Source organism: Diadema antillarum, unplaced genomic scaffold, assembly GCF_040938485.1.
Source record: "Diadema antillarum isolate AM-2024a unplaced genomic scaffold, OU_Dant_1.0 seq00000398_RagTag, whole genome shotgun sequence".
Classification (NCBI taxonomy): Eukaryota; Metazoa; Echinodermata; class Echinoidea; order Diadematoida; family Diadematidae; genus Diadema; species Diadema antillarum.
Genome location: NW_027271389.1, coordinates 1931294 through 1947324, shown reverse-complemented (window position 1 = coordinate 1947324; position 16031 = coordinate 1931294). Strand labels below are relative to the sequence as shown.

Genomic DNA, 16031 nt, shown 5'->3' with positions numbered 1-16031 from the left:
TTGCATGGCTAGCAACAACAGCGTTCACAGATATTTGGGCCAGTTGAGGTTGTTTAGAACCAGTTTCCATGGTGATTAACGGCTATGACATCATATTTTGCAGTGGTGGATTCAGGGGGGAGCGCACCAGGCCTGCACCCCACCCCTTTATTTTTTGTTCAAACAAAAGAAATAAAAAGAAAAAAAATTGAGGGGGCGCATGCACCCCCCTTTAATTTTGTAAAGCCCCCCCCCCCCCCACCCCTTACAGAATTCCTGGATCCGCCCCTGCTTTGGTACTCAATGGAGGATAACAGCTGTCGCAGTGGGACCCCTGTCTCCACAAACTTCTCCCCCCACCCAACCCCTCCCCTTCCTTCCTATCCACAGCCCCTCCCCTCCCTCATCCTCTCCATCTTGATCTCTCTCGAGGGGTGCGCTCAGAGGACCAGTCTCTCCTCATTGGCCGCCTCGTCGCGCACCATGCGGTCGGCGTCCACGTCCTGTCCCTGCTGGAGGAAGCAGCGCTTCTTGCACTCCATCAGCGTCTGGAAATCGGACCACATCTTCATCTGCTTCATGCTGGGCCCATGGCTCTCCTTCACTGCCTTCTGTTTCTCCCTCAGACTCTGCGGATGGATGGGGGAGAGGGGAGGTGGAAGGGTGATGCCAACATTAAATACAACGAGAGAAGTTAAACATTAGATGTGAATTTTTACTTCGTTGTAACCCAAACCTCCTTATAATCACGCTCATTATGACGGGAGTGCACTATTGATAAGGACCAAAGATTTGGCTTCTTGAGCAAATTCATGTATGCTTTCAGCACTCACAACAATAAAAAAAAAAAACAAGAACAAAATCATACACATTTTCATCTTTTCTTGATATTTTGGCACAGTGCTTAATTGCAGTATTTCTTCCATTACCATTGAATGTATCAGGTAGTTTGATTGAGGAGCTCAATTTCCAAGACTACCAATGTCCTGGCTAAAGCTGGATGTGGACCCACAAAAACAAACAAACAAACTATCTTCAGAAAATGTATTTTATCAAAAGCTGGATATTAGGTTATAAAAACCCAATGTGTCTGCAGTGAACAAGTCAAAAATATTTGTCTTGACAGTTAGATTTGAAAGACAGAATCATTGATTACGCTTCCATTCATTACATCCAGTCAAGAGCATCAAAAAAGAAGACATTGTAAGTATGAACATCATTGCAGTTAAGCAGCAGCTTAAATTATGACACCAATTTTTACAGCTATCATGTCAATCTCCTGGTGAAGAGAATGCAATTAAGCACTTTTGCATTGTTTTTCTCCCCCCCCCCTCCCCCCATGCCAACAAGGTCGTGGGAAACACTAAATCTATTCCTGTTTTTCAACTCACAGTCAAGTGACTTGGAATACCACAAAGACGTTAAAGTTGCCGTCACTGCATGATAAACAATATAATAGTTCACACGCCAAAGGAGCACTTCCTTTCAGTGAGAATGAGAATGATTAGTGCTTTTTTGAACATAAATTGAGATCCCAGTATCACACCATGGATTTGTACCTATCAAGTTTGGTGAAAATCTGCTCATGGGTTTTCAAGTAGAAGATGAAAATGCAAAAAGTTCACACACAACGAACAACAAACGAGGAACAATACATGATGGACAATGCACAATGAATGATCACAGTAGCTCACTCAGGCATTTTGGCTCTGGTAAGCCTAAAAACAAGAAGAAATCTTTCTAAATTCCTTTCCTCCTATTTCCAACATAACTATCTTACATGTGTGTGAACACAATACCACAAAATGCACTCTTTCAAAATGATTTGTATAGTGCAATATTTGCTTGTTTGATGTGTTGCTGTAAAAAGCAATCTATTTAAACACTGGATGAAATAGAAAATGAATTCACTGTTCTGGTTGCCATGGCAACTAGAAGGGATGCAACCACCCACCTTTCCAAGGTTCTCCTGCTCCTGCAGCTTGCGTGTGTACTGGTCGCGGAAGGCCTTCTTCTTCTCGGCCTGGTCAGCCGAGGTGTAGGCCTTCATCTCGCTGGCCACCCGCTGGTTCTGCATCTCGATCATCTTCAGCATGCAGTGGAGGTAGTGGTAGCGGCTCTCCTCCTGGCTGCATTCCTCTCGGTAGGCACGTACCTCCTGGAGAAAGGAAGGTGGGATCGCACGTAGGATGGTGAGGGTTATGGAACGTCGAGAGACAGGTTCTAGATTGTCTGGCAGAGTAATGCTGCCTGTGTGTAACACTGTGTTAATGTTAACCAATTGAGGATGGACTGATTTTTGCTACAACACGCAATTCCCCTTGACACCTGCCCGTGTATACTCGGGACTCGTCCTCAACGGGTTAAACTTTGTCTCGTACGGCACAACAATATGCAGGGGTTGGTACCGTTTACTGACTACTGTTTGCCAACCAGGGCTCACCATGAAGGGTCGGCATCGTTTGCAAGTTTCCTGGCTTTAAATGCATGGACTGTTTCACCTGGCTTGCATTATTTTCTTTGCGCAGAAAATAAAGTGGAGCCTTTTACATGTACAAGTCGAGACTCACAAGCACTGAATGGTTCTGCAACTTGAATATTCTAAGGAATTATCTTTCACAGAATCATACACAAACCCATAATTGGCCAACTGTGAAGGTAAAATCATGTAATACACAGACATCTTAATTCCTACCTTGTCTAAGCCAGCTGCAATTTATTCATCCTGTGTGGGCAATAGTAACTAAAAGTTTGTGTTGGGAGACTCATTTATGACATAAGATAACTCTCTCCATCCCTAAAGTCTCTCACCACTGCTGTTGACTTTATGTCACCGACTGTCACTGGTACCATATGGCAGCAGTGCGTGAAAGGATTATAGGTGCTAAACAAGACCTCACCTGTTCGAGCTTGGAGCGGTTGCTCTCGAGACCAGCGGCCTTGGTGTCGTAGGCGGTCTTCTTCTCGTCGTACTCCATCTGCAGCTCCTGAGCCTGCTGGCGGAGGGGGCGGAGCTCCTTGATGATTGGCGCCAGGTCGGCCTTCTTGGCCGCGATGCTCGTGTTCAGCTTGCGAACCTGAAAGGAATGAAGGCAACTCCCGTTATAACAAAGTCCTTGGGGCAGACAGTTTTCTTAAGGTATATTGAAATTTCGTTATACCTGACCAATAAAGTGTACAAAGATAGGCAATTATTTTGGGACATGAATTTTACTTCGTTATAACAAGTTTCGTTACAACCACGTTCATTTTAATGGGAGTGCACTGTACTGGTGGCAGGGGAGGTTGAAGGTACTCACTAACTGGATCCTCTACTCTAGCTGAGTGCCATACATGCAGATAGAGATGTATTGCAGTAAGATCGTTTGTTTTGTTATGTCTACAATTTGTAGTTGTTTTTTAGTGTCTCATGTACTAGGAAGACATCAGTATCAGATTAATCCTTTGCAAGCTCTGAGTGTCAATTAGCACAGAAAACCCTACAGCATTGTACACACTGTCTGAAGTCCGTGGCAAAGAAAGGCTTAATATAGAACATGTAGGAGTAAGATTTCAGTTCAGAGAGTATCCCACTGTATCAATGCAGAACGTCCATGTTGCCAAATAGTAATAGGTAACAACAAGTAGCATCATTTTTTTCTATGCAAATCAAAAATTACATTGAACAGTAGGACCTACTGACAGCATCGTGGCAAGACTTTAAATAGACAGGAATCCATTTTTCCAAATATTTGGTTACATAATAGTAGGGACACAAATTAGGCAGGCTCAATTCATGGTTATGACGAGAACAAAATTATCAGAGCATGCCGATCAAGATATATGACAACGTTTCTGGGCCTACCACTTCACCATTGATGAACAAGACACGACTTCTTTCTTTTCTTAAAATATATATATACACATCATGTATGGCTGAAATATACTCACCAACTCAGACATGTCTTCCAATGTCCGCCCTTTGACCTCGTCCAGTTCACTCTTGATGGTAGACACTTTCTCGAGCTCCTCCTGAGTGTCATGGTAACCAGACACGCCCTTCTTGGCTTCCAGCTTGGCCTGTTCATTGGAATGAAACGGAAGCATGTAAACACACACACACACACACACAAAATCTTGTTCATATCTGCCACACCTTCAATCCTGATTGCAGGTACATAACAGTGTTGTTGTAAAGCATGATAAAATGTAAAACATATTTCTCCTCCTGCGACAACAAGAAAGATGGAGCATTTGAGGAGATGTGCTTTGTTCTCATTACCTGACTCAAGGGCTGCAAAACATCTTTTAGTGTGTGTGTGTGGGGGGGGGGGGGCCTCATGGGAGAAGGTTAAATGGTCTGCCACTGTGGGGCTGAACCCTCAGAATATCAGGGGTTTTGTTGCATTTCTTTTAATTTGTCATTTTTTCCTGTTTCTACTTTTTATTTTTTTTGTAGAAGTCGTAAGTGTGAGGTGTGAGTAGCCCCTGAATCCAAATATTTATCTATCAATACCATATCCATATGCAAATGTAGGAAGTCAATGTAACAAAATGCACTGTGGAGCCACCAGATGGATTCATCACCACTAGCCAGCAATAATCCATGCGTGCCAACAGCTAATAAAAAAGAGCAAAAGATTAGCTAGGACTTGTACACAGGGCTCGACATTAGCAACAGCCCGGTGGCCCAGGACCACTAAAACTTGATGTCGGGATACCGGATATTCAAAAAGGTTATCTTTTCGTGGCCTAATCATGCAGCTAAAATGCAAAGTTGATTTCCATATTTTTTTTTTTTTTTTTCATGGAGGGCCACATTTCTTTCTTGTGCCACCAAATTTCCATTTTCAAAGATTTTAGTGGCCTGAATGGGCCAACGGAGAAAAAAGTTAGTGTCGGACCCTGTTGCATGTATCATGAACTCACCAATCGTTGCTGGATCTGTTCATCCCTCTGCTTCAAGATCTCCTCCGTGCGGGACAGGACGCCCAGCTCGGCCCGCAACTCGGCCAGCTCCTGGCGCTTCTTTTTGTAGTCTGTGCTCTTGCCTCGCAGCTTGTTCACGTAGCGTTTAAACTGGAAGCATTGTAAAAGGCAGCAGGACGTTAGATTGTAACCAAAACATTTTTCTTTTAATTCTTTCAAATGCATGCAATAAGCACAACTAATTTTTTAATGTCCATAATTGTTTAAAGACGAAAAATTCCATTATTTTGCACTACTGTGAAAGTGGATATTTTCGCGCGACTAATTTTTCGCGCTCGGCGGGGTTAGAAGAGTTTTGCGTGTTTTTAATTCCACAGAATCAAAACGTCAACTACTGCATATGGCAAGCAAAAATATTCGTGTGCCTTTATTTTCGCGCTAGTTTCTGGTTGCGCGAAATGCGCGAAAATTTCAACACCGCGAAAATTTCCACTTTTACAGTAATCTTGGGCTCACTATAGGATCATGGCCCAGTTTTATGAAGAATTAGAATTGATTACATAGTTGATTTCAACTGTAGGTCTATGGCAGCCTGTGTGGTAAGGAAATTTAAAATCGATTTTATCTTTTGATAAAACGGGGCCCTTATCAGACAGGATTAGTAGCAATCATATATTCAAATAAGATGACATGCTGATGTCACGGTCTTGTAAGACTCCCATTGGCTACACAAAAAACTTTACTAAGCTTTCCTGTTGCGATATGAAATCAAACTTAATAACTACTGACTAGAAAGCTAAAGCATTCTGCTCATCAATCTTCGTTTCATAGGGTATCTTTTTTTTTGATCAAGGTAACTAGGTAAATATGACAACAGTTCTTGGATACCCATAACATATGGTCACTTCTGTTTAACCTTTTCACTTCAAACAGCCCTGATCATCATCATCTCCATTATCATCATCATCATCGTCATCATCTTCGTCATCATCATCATCATCATCATCGTCGTCGTCATCATCATCATCATCATCATCACCATCATATTCATCATCATATTCATCTTCATCATCATCACTGTCATCACCATCACCACCGTCATCACCATCATCACCATCATCACAGTCATAATCTTCACTATTACCATCACTATCACCATCACCATCACCATTACTATCATCACCACCACCATCACCACCACCATCATCACCATCATCATCACCACCACCATCAGCATTATTGTCAATCTCCTCACCATCCTTATTGTTATTACCTCATCTCCCTTGAGCACCTCCTCTCCCTCCAGGTTCTTGGCCGCCTCCCTCTTGTCGGCCAGCTCCTGTCGGGCCTGGAGCAGCTCCTCCTTGGCCTCCCGCAGGGCGTCGGCTGCCCCCGCCTTCTTCCGCGCGATGATGGACGCCTGCTGGCGGAACAGGGACAGCTTGTCGTCCGTCGGGTTGCTGTGCATCATGCGCTTCTCGATCAAACCGTTCACCTCCGAGTTCATGGCCTTTATCTGCAGGACAGAATAAAACAAGGAAAATGAGCCACAAAAAAAGATTGACCTCTATATACACAGGGTGTTCCCATCCCACAGGTCCTATGACCAAGACCCACATTAATTCTGTTTTGGTGGTAAGACACCATGCTTGCCATTGTTGTATTTAGGACAGTCACATCATCATTCACTAAAAACATTTAATATATTCTTGTCACATTGCCCAGCAATGCAGGTTGATGAGGTTACTGCACCTAAGGGCCAAAGCAAAGAAGTGATCACCCCTTCAATAGGCTAGGTGGGTGAACGTCATGACACAAACCTGTAGCACATCTGTAGCACAGATCCTTGACTCATGCTTCCTACCTTTTCACTGTTACTTCCTCATAGCTCATGTTATGGATCGGTAGCCTTGCAATAGTTTAGACTGTGCCTGTGCATTGGCAGGATTACAGTAGAGTTGAAATGGTTCTAATGCATTCTGACATGTCTTACTTGGTTTCAATCTAATGTGACTTTGTGAATGATACTTGAGTGAATGAATCGATGCTCTCGGAGGTCACATTGTGGAATGGTAAGGCGCTGCTCATTGAAGCACCAGGGTGCTATGTGCCGAGTCTACCAGGATAACTGTATCCCAGAGACAAGGGGGTAATATGAGGAGTATACATTGCTTTTAGATGATGTGGTGCAGTGCAATATGTAAAGAGAGTCTGGCCAACTCCGGTTTTGGCTTATGAGCTTTGAAGCCTGTGATTGGATAGTAGCTGGTCCCGTGACCTACACGGAGCCACTGTTGTTAACGAAGAGAGCGCATACACGGTGCCCATTGTTAGCTTGCTTTGATTATGACGTCTGAGCGTACACGCTGACCCTCAAACGCATAATGCGCCGTGTAACGACATGGCGTCCAATCCAGCAGTTGGCCAGACTCTCTTTATTTACGGCACTGATGTGGCGAGACTCGGTTGCCATAGTGATGTGGCAAGGAAAGGATCTGCCCACTCAATGCTGGCTGACCACACCTGGTTCTGGATTTCCTCAAGGTCTCCCTGACCCATGGCCGGCTCGTTGACCACCCGTTCCAGGTCCTGGCAGGCCTTCCGTAGCGTCTCAAGGTCCTTGGGCAGCTTCTCTTCGCACATGTACGCATTTACCTTGTTCTCCTCCTCGAGTTTCTTGACAAGATCTACAGAGATAAAGATGAAAAAAAAAAGAGATAGCTGTGGATTGAAGCTGAAACTGTTGTTACAGTCTCACACCTCAATGTTGCAGGGAAACATGGTACTTTCCTCCATCTTGGATCTGTCTACTAGGGTCCCTCAAGCTGAGTTAAAAGATCAATCCCATAAGAAGCCTGCTATGAATACTTCATGTACTTGTACTTGGCTCTCTGGTACATACATTAAAAAAAAACCACACAAATGTATACATGTTGGCCTTTGAGTTCTTTTATAAGTCTGATAGTATCCTTTGGTCCTTATTGTAACACTGAACATATTTTGTCAAGTTATCATGGCAGTGGCAATGCCTTCGATCATCAGAAATTTGTTTTATCATTCTGTTTAACACACCTTCTGCAGACACTCCCACAGTGGACTGCTTCAGGTCCTTCAGTTGGTGCTTCATCCGCTGCAGCCTCTGCTCAGCATGGTGTAGCTGTAGAATATGAGAAAAGTAGAATATGCTGGTATAAAACGCAATGATGTACGGCATGCATAGCATGATACAGACGTCGTTGTTGTCGTTGTCGTTGTCGTTGTCGTTGTCGTTGTTGTTGTTGTTGGTGGTGGTGGTGGTGGTGGTGGTGGTGGTTTTAAAATTGTTGTCCAGCTGGGCAACAAAAATCTACAAAGAAAACACCGGGTTTCCCATGGCCTACCTAGATGGTCCACGAATGATATCAGGGTCATACTTCAAAGCCACCCCATATTATTCACAAGTGTGTAATTAACGTTGGTGGCCTTCTTCTGCAAATGACAACAAACGATGACATCCAAGCAAATTTGTACTCTGAAATCTTTGCAGTGTAAGTACGAATTACAGAGATCTGAATTTGTTTTGAGCCCTAGCAATAATCGTTCAGATAATAACGTATTTGCTGAGCATTTTATGATAATTGTCACACAGATTACTCCTTTCCATCAGAAATGAACCACACACACAAAAAAAAATCACCTGATTCTTCTGCTCCTGCTTTTGCTGAGTCAGAGCCGTTTCCCTCTCCTGCTCTTTGCGGAAGTTCCTCGCGATGGACATCATGTGCTCATAGTTTGGCACCGATTCCACCTGGAGTCACAGGGTAAGAGGTATGAGACAACTATATATGAACAAACACATAAATAAACAAACAAACAAACACATTAAATTAAGACAGACAATCCTTTTAAGAGACACTTACATGTGATTCAAAATGAACCTCAAACTTTCACATTTGACCCAGTGGATGTGTATAAACATTGGGTGGGGTTTTTTTTGGTCTAGTTCTTTTTAGTTTCCAACAATTTTACAATAATCAAATGCAATGCCAAAAGAATTAAAGTGTGTACAAGTGATCTGCATCATTTAAATACACCCCAAAGATGCACAATGAGAATAGAAATGAAGAGTAAACTGACAATGACACCGATAATGATTGCCTTGATATAGAGCCTTTCCACCACAATGAGGTGGTCACAAAGCTTTACAGCATGTCAAAACCCACACCTACAATGCACTCATTCCTCTCTTCTAAGAGCTGAGAGCACTCAAGCCATGTACCAGGTACCAATTTTACAGATGTAGAGGTAAAACAGATGTAAAAGAACACATAGAGTGTCTCGCTCAAGAACACAGGTATCATATCAGGCTGGAACCCTGGATTTTCTGATCTAAAGTGGAAGTGCACAATTCACTTTACCTAGGCATCTCAACTGCACGCCGTATGGATCGAGGATATCCATACATTTAGCATCAGCCTACAAATTGTAGCTGCAATAGAAACGACTTAATGCAAGAATTCATTACTTGCTGCTACATGTATATGAGATAAGAACCAGCACTGGTTGTCCAGCGAAAGCTTGGTGGTCTGGTGGTTATGACACCTGTCAAATACTCAAGAGATCATTGGTTATAGTCCAATCTGAGTATGTATGCCCATGACTTCTTTTATCTGGCTAAAACTAAAATACTGATTAACTTGCTTATCAATGCCAATAAAGGACAATTTCTCAATCAGTTGCAATTGGGAACACTGTTGATTCATGGTAATGACTGATCTTACATTCATACCCAGTGCCAAGGCCTTTCTACGTTAGTCTGCACAGAGAATGACACAGACCTGAGCTAAATTCACCATTCTGAGGTTGTCAGTCCAGTCAAGCCATGCTTACGCTGACAGTCTCCTGCTTCCTTGGGGAATCAAATCTACTGCCTTTTCTGATTTACACAGCCATAATTGTTTCATAATGATCGCGCCATAGTATTACATGAGTCTATACTTTTCTATTGCTTCTTTACAATTTTGCCATATTTCGTATACTTCATTAAAAAAAAGCTATTCTGCTTTGTTTTGAATTGAGAAGCAGAACAAATGTAAACAAACAAACAAACATACCTTCTTCTTGAGTCTCTCAATTCTCTTGGTCACCTGATCCTTCTCATCCTCCATCTGCGAGATGTCTTTTCGAATCTCCGTCGTTGAGAACCCGGATGTCTTGAGGGACTCGGTCGTTTTGTGGAGCTCTGTGAAGGCCTCAATTAGACCTTCATACTGCAAGAGGGAGGAAAAAGAGATGAAACAAATTAGGTATGGCCCTCCTGATTTCCTTATTGAATCAGCAGGTAGTATTATTCTACCTTAAAAACACAAACATTATACAGACAAACCTGTCTATTGCGGCCACCCAAGGGAGACGAAAAAAGTGGCCGTTATAGACAGGTGGCCGCTATAGACAGGTTATCCAAGTGCATAGCCTTCATGTACATGCACATTGCACATGCATGTGTGTACGTATGCACACGTATGTTTCATGCATTGAACAATGCATGGTGATTATGAAATTGTTGCACAGTAGCATGTGTACAATTCTGAAGAAAGCTGGACACTAGTGCATTGTTATGACTGAAGCCGTGGTGATCACTGAACGTTGCCCAGGAATAAGTGGCACGGCTACAAAGCAGCAAAACATGCTGAATTATCTGCTTGGCTACGGCTCCATCGGTTCTTTGGCCGCTATAGACAGGTTAAAATCTACCACGGGAAACAAAAGTTGTGGCCGCTGGCCGCGTTAGACAGGTGGCCATTATACAAAGGGTCTTAAACAGGGTTTTTCTCTCGGGGGGATTTTTCAGTGGCCGTTATAGACAGGTGGCCGCTAAGGCAGGTTCGACTGTATCACATCATGCTTTCTGTTAAGAAAATGCCCACATGCACACACATATTTTATCACAGTTCCCAACACATGGATGCATGGATAAGAAACAAAAGCTGTGTACTTCAAAGTGAATGCATATGTGCGCAAAAGGAACACAGCCTAATTGATGGGCATGCACACCTGTAGGTCAATAATGTTGGATTGGGAAAGAAAAATACAAAGAGGACATACATGAGCACTGGTGTATGTTTGTGTTTCGCTAGCCACACAGTACAAAAAAAAAAAAAATCACAGTATCAAACTTTTCGTTAACTGGAGCTGAAGGCCATTTTCGTGGCATGAAATTGTTGCAAATTGAAAACCATGGAAAAAAAAAATCATGAGCATGCCACATGTACTAGTAATAGAGCATTTTAGTATTTTAGTTTTAATAAAGTATTTCAGTTTCAATAAAGTATTTTACTTTCATGAATCTGGGACTCCTTGCATAAATTGCAAAGGTTTCATGTACGCGAAAATTTCTGGTTTTAAAGTACATACATGCTTACGCTCGTAAGCTCTGCATACCTGAGTGTAGGTGTCCATGACCTGCTCCTCCTGAAGAATGTCACCGGGGACTTCGATCTTGATGAGGAACCTGGCCAGGTAGGCCCGCTTCTTGAGCTCCGGCATCTTCTGGAACAGCCATTCCAGTATGGAGTAGATGACGGGCTTGTCGCCCGCCACGAGCCCACTGCGAAACTCGGCCCTGTCAGCAAGTAAATAGAGGGCCTTATTTGTGAGAGATGCCATTGTGTACTTACAAGTACTGTAAACTGACCAAATTTTCATGGGACTTTATATGTGACCCTGCACCTCAAAACAAACAAAAAGTTGCCAGATATGAATTTTTAGTTAAGATCATATTCTGAAAGAGCAGACTTTAAGCTTTACAATGATGTATAACTCAAATCAAACGGACTCTCCTAACCTATCTAAATATTGGAAAGAAAGCACAAACTCAGGAAAAGTGTGAACTGAGAAAAGAGGCTCTGAAGTACAGTGTCTATTCAAGCGCTTAATCTTTACCAAACCGTGCTGGCTGTGCGATGAATGGGACAAAATACAGGAAGTAAACCACCAGAGTAACAACAATGAAGGGATTATCAGATTAAATTGAAATCAAGTATGCCTCATTAACACATTCTGTCCAAAATCAAAGTCAGCTTTCAAAGCAGTAGCACTATCCTTTCAAAAGTTATTAGAGTTGAAAGTGAAGAGTGTGGACAAGGTTTTTCAGAAATGAAAAAGAGATTCTAAAGACACACCTAATCACACTATTCTACCAAAAATGTTCGAGATAAACTGCTAAAAAAAAAACACTTTCCTGCCCGTTTTATGATACCAAATTTTAGCATAATGTAAAAGAAGACCCGCTCTTTCAGAAAATATGAAAAAGTCAAGTTCGGCTAGGTTGAACCATTTCACTTATTTTCAGTCCTCACGCAAAATCAGTGTGTGCGACTTTATGTTCGTTTTGAGGTGCACAGTCACATATATGGAAGTTGTCATAGGGCATAACATTGTCTAGGCAATTAAGGGCACCGCATAATTTGATTGCAGTTTGCGATGTGCATGGAAATGAATATAAGCAAGATTGATGATAAAAATGGTAGCGACCATGGAATTCTCAAATATCTATGTAACACAGAACAACAATTATTTCACTGTACCAAGTCTTTCAAGGCAACAGACAAAATTGCCTGTCTAGACTCGATATCTTCATAAGATATTGAAATAGCTGTGTACTTTGTTCGCTAAATTATCTCACAGTAATACTGACTGAAAAACAAATGCAGCAAAGACACAAGGTATCAATCAAGCGTATTATATACTGTAAAAGTGGATATCTTCGCGCGACTAATTTTTCGCGCTTGGCCAGGTAATAAGAGTTTCATGTGTTTTTAATTCCGCGGAATCAAGACATGACGCACAGGAACATATGGCTAGCAAAAATATTCGCGTGCTTTTATTTTCAATGTAGTTTCTGGTTGCGCGAAATGCGCGAAAATTTCAAAACCGCAAAAATTTCCACTTTTACAGTACCAGTCAATTTTATAGAACACACACACCATACACAACTGATAAAGATACTGACAATGCACTACAATGTATCAACTAAACAGCAAACTTACGGAGGAACAGTTGGCTTGTATTTGAGCACACGCAGCTCTGCCAACATTCTCATTGCTGTAGTATCTGGGGTCTCCTCCCTGATGTCCAGCTTGTGCTGGAATGAGATGGACAAAACTTCAATTACATGTATCTTAAACATCAAAATAACAAACAAACAAACTATGGTGAGTATAACAGTTTTGAACTGGGGGGGGGCATTTCATAAAGCATTTTGGTAGATACACATGTACTATTTTTTTTTCTAACAAACTGTTATAAGCTACTAATATCCTTGCATCCAATTAGACGAGAGCAAATTTGTCTGACAAATCTGTCGGACAAAACAAATGCCCCCCTGACCTTTACTTCTCAAATCTGTCTTTGTATTTTTGCCCAGAATCCTTAAGCTTTATGATGATAGCCCTATCATGTCACGCTGAAGAAATGATCAGGAATTTTTGTGTGAGAGTGTCATCAAGCCATTTGAGAGTGAAAATGTGGGCATTGATAATGACCTGTAAGATAAATCTTTATCAGGCTTTGCATTATAGTTTGGTAAATAAATCTCTTGGTTTATTGCATAAATGTGAATACTCACAATGCGCTCATGACCTTGGGCATGACAATCACCAGTTTTGTGGCACACCTACTCAGTAAATTGCCCATGTACAAACACATGTCTCTGAAACCAATGATGTACAAATACATCTGATCAAATATTGCAAAATATTTCTTTGGGTATAATGTATAAGTTCAAAGACTACAAGGCATAGTGCAATTTTTTTTTTTTTTTAAGATGGTCATTTATGTTAGGTTGGCTAACAGCTGCTCTACAGTCTCATGCTAACTAGCATTAAATCATGATAATAGATGAAAACAATGAAACTAGAAAATTGCCATCTTGAGGCAATCAACATCACACTAATTCACAGAGTCAGAACCAGTGACAACAGAAGCTAAAGAGCAGGAGGTTGGAATCTGGTTTTCATGTACCTGGGGGTTGATTTCAGCCAGGACATCATTGAGGACCTGCAGCAGCTGAAGCTGTTCCAGAGAGTCGAAGCTGATGAGATTGTAGTTCCGCCGGAACGGCTCCTTGTTGAGTTGGTCAACCACGTACTTGAGCTGGGCACTCATTGTGCAATGATGCTTCAGTACACAGCCAGTTGGTGATGAACTCTTGAGACAGTGTACTCACTTGCACATTGCCTGTCAAAAAAGAAAAAGAAAAGGAAAATGAGCGTTTATCTTAGCTAGGTATTAAAAAAGAAAAGGCAGCTCGGCAATGTAAAGTACACAGTGACACACATGTACCTTTAGTAACCATCCAACCACACACATCACATGTGACTATTGTGAGTAATGTGACTGTATTCTACAGCCTGAACATTACTTTTTGAATAATGCTAATGGAATGGCTGAATAGATCTAGGGATCTAGGGTGGTATTCTGAAAATCTTCCTAAGTTTCTTCCTAAGTTTCTTCCTAAGTCAGAAACTTAGGAAGTGCCTAGGAAAGACAAAATTGGTATTCTGAAATTTCTTCCTAGGCACTTCTTAATGCAAATTAGGCCATCCTTATCCCCGCCCACGTCCTTTCCTAAGCCAATGCGAAATGCCGTATCATAAGGAACTAACCAATGACAATCGCATATTACAATGACGTAGGGTCATATACACGAGTGCGCGGCATGTCCCCTTTCTCACGCTCATTTCGCGCATCAAAGTACATGTGCGCGCAATGACTGACAAGCGCGCCTATCACGATGCTTGCAGCTTGCTATTCTTAACAACGTACTTAGGACAGGGGTGGAGCTTTCCTAAATATTTTCCTAAAATTCTTTCCTAAGTGCATTCTAGAATACCAACTTCTTCCTAAGTCAGAAATTTGCATATTTCCGCCCCCTTCCTAAGTTTCTTCCTAAGTCTACTTAGGAAGAAACTTAGGAAGATTTTCAGAATACCACTTAGGAAAAAATCCAGACTTAGGAAGAAATTTCTTCCTAGGATTTTAGGAAGGATTTCAGAATACCACCCCTAGTTGATAGTCGGGTATCTACCTTTAGCTTTAACATACAAGCATTTAACTTCAATTTTCTGAGAAAAGGGAAGAACATTTAGATGTCTGTTCTATGTATATTCTATATCCACAAATGGCACTATGTTAACATTTAGCGCAGGGAGCAGTCTGCTTGCATTTGGTGGAGACAGAGAGAAAAGAGAATTCGAGAACGCCCTCGCGCTGATCGCGCCCTCCTGTGGGTGCACTGTCACTGTGCAATCAGCCTGAAATCCATAGAAATTTAGGTCCATTAATCAACGTGCCATGGTCGCCGATCGGCGACTAAGATGAGCGCAAAAAAAAAAAATCGGTCATTTAAGTTCTTGTGGTACCATAATTCATTACACCATTACACCACTTACAACCTGTGTTACCTAGCTAGGCCTATCCACAGCAAACTCCTGAGTGAATGAGTCCTACATGACAATGACACGAAAGAACAATCATTTCTTGATATTTGTTGTGTAGAACTCAATTCAATTCAACAGGCAATAGTTTAAAAGATCTGGCAGTTTTAAATTACAATGTCAATCCAGTTTGCAAACTTTCTGACGTTGGGTAAAAACGTCTGGCACGTTAGGGGTTTTGAGTCTGGCACATACGCATTAGGTTAAAATACATCACATATTTGAACACATGGGACTAGGACTTCAGGTCGTATACGAGTTATCATGTTACCCGTCATTTGTGGCAAAAGAACACTTCTGATTGATCACAAAATGGATGCATCAGACCGTGATAAATTACAACAAGACTTGGGTTTAGGAAAATGACTTCACTTACTTTAATGAAGTTTTACGGAGGACTTTCTCAGACAAATCATCTGATAGAAGGCTTTCGATCACGAACAGAAAAGCGTCATGAAAATATTTCGTTACCCAGAGACGCAAAGGCTTGTGGGATATGAAACTTTAGTATCTTATTTCAGGCACTTAGGCAGTTCTAACCATACTGCAGTCTAACCATTGGATCCAATATGAAAATGTCAGGTGACGTGTCCTTAGCTTGCTGCTAGTTCGTTCAACATGCCACCATATGGCTTCTACACGCTATGATGGCAATATACACTTTACATA

The 16031-nt window shown here is 41.8% G+C and overlaps 1 protein-coding gene across 1 annotated transcript; it reads right to left on the bottom strand.

Moving 5' to 3' along the window:
- Window positions 1-407: 407 nt before the first annotated feature.
- On the bottom strand, window positions 408-14063 carry LOC139732038 (intraflagellar transport protein 81 homolog). Its single transcript, XM_071642917.1, has 13 exons — window positions 13888-14063; window positions 12915-13009; window positions 11308-11488; window positions 9981-10136; window positions 8564-8674; window positions 7960-8044; window positions 7411-7574; window positions 6161-6403; window positions 4888-5037; window positions 3910-4038; window positions 2880-3056; window positions 1934-2137; window positions 408-608 (listed from the first exon to the last, which is right to left on the bottom strand). Exons 1-13 carry the CDS (start codon window positions 14029-14031, stop codon window positions 420-422), a joined length of 2028 nt encoding a protein of 675 aa, XP_071499018.1. The 5' UTR covers window positions 14032-14063; the 3' UTR covers window positions 408-419.
- Between the last annotated feature and the right edge of the window lie 1968 nt (window positions 14064-16031).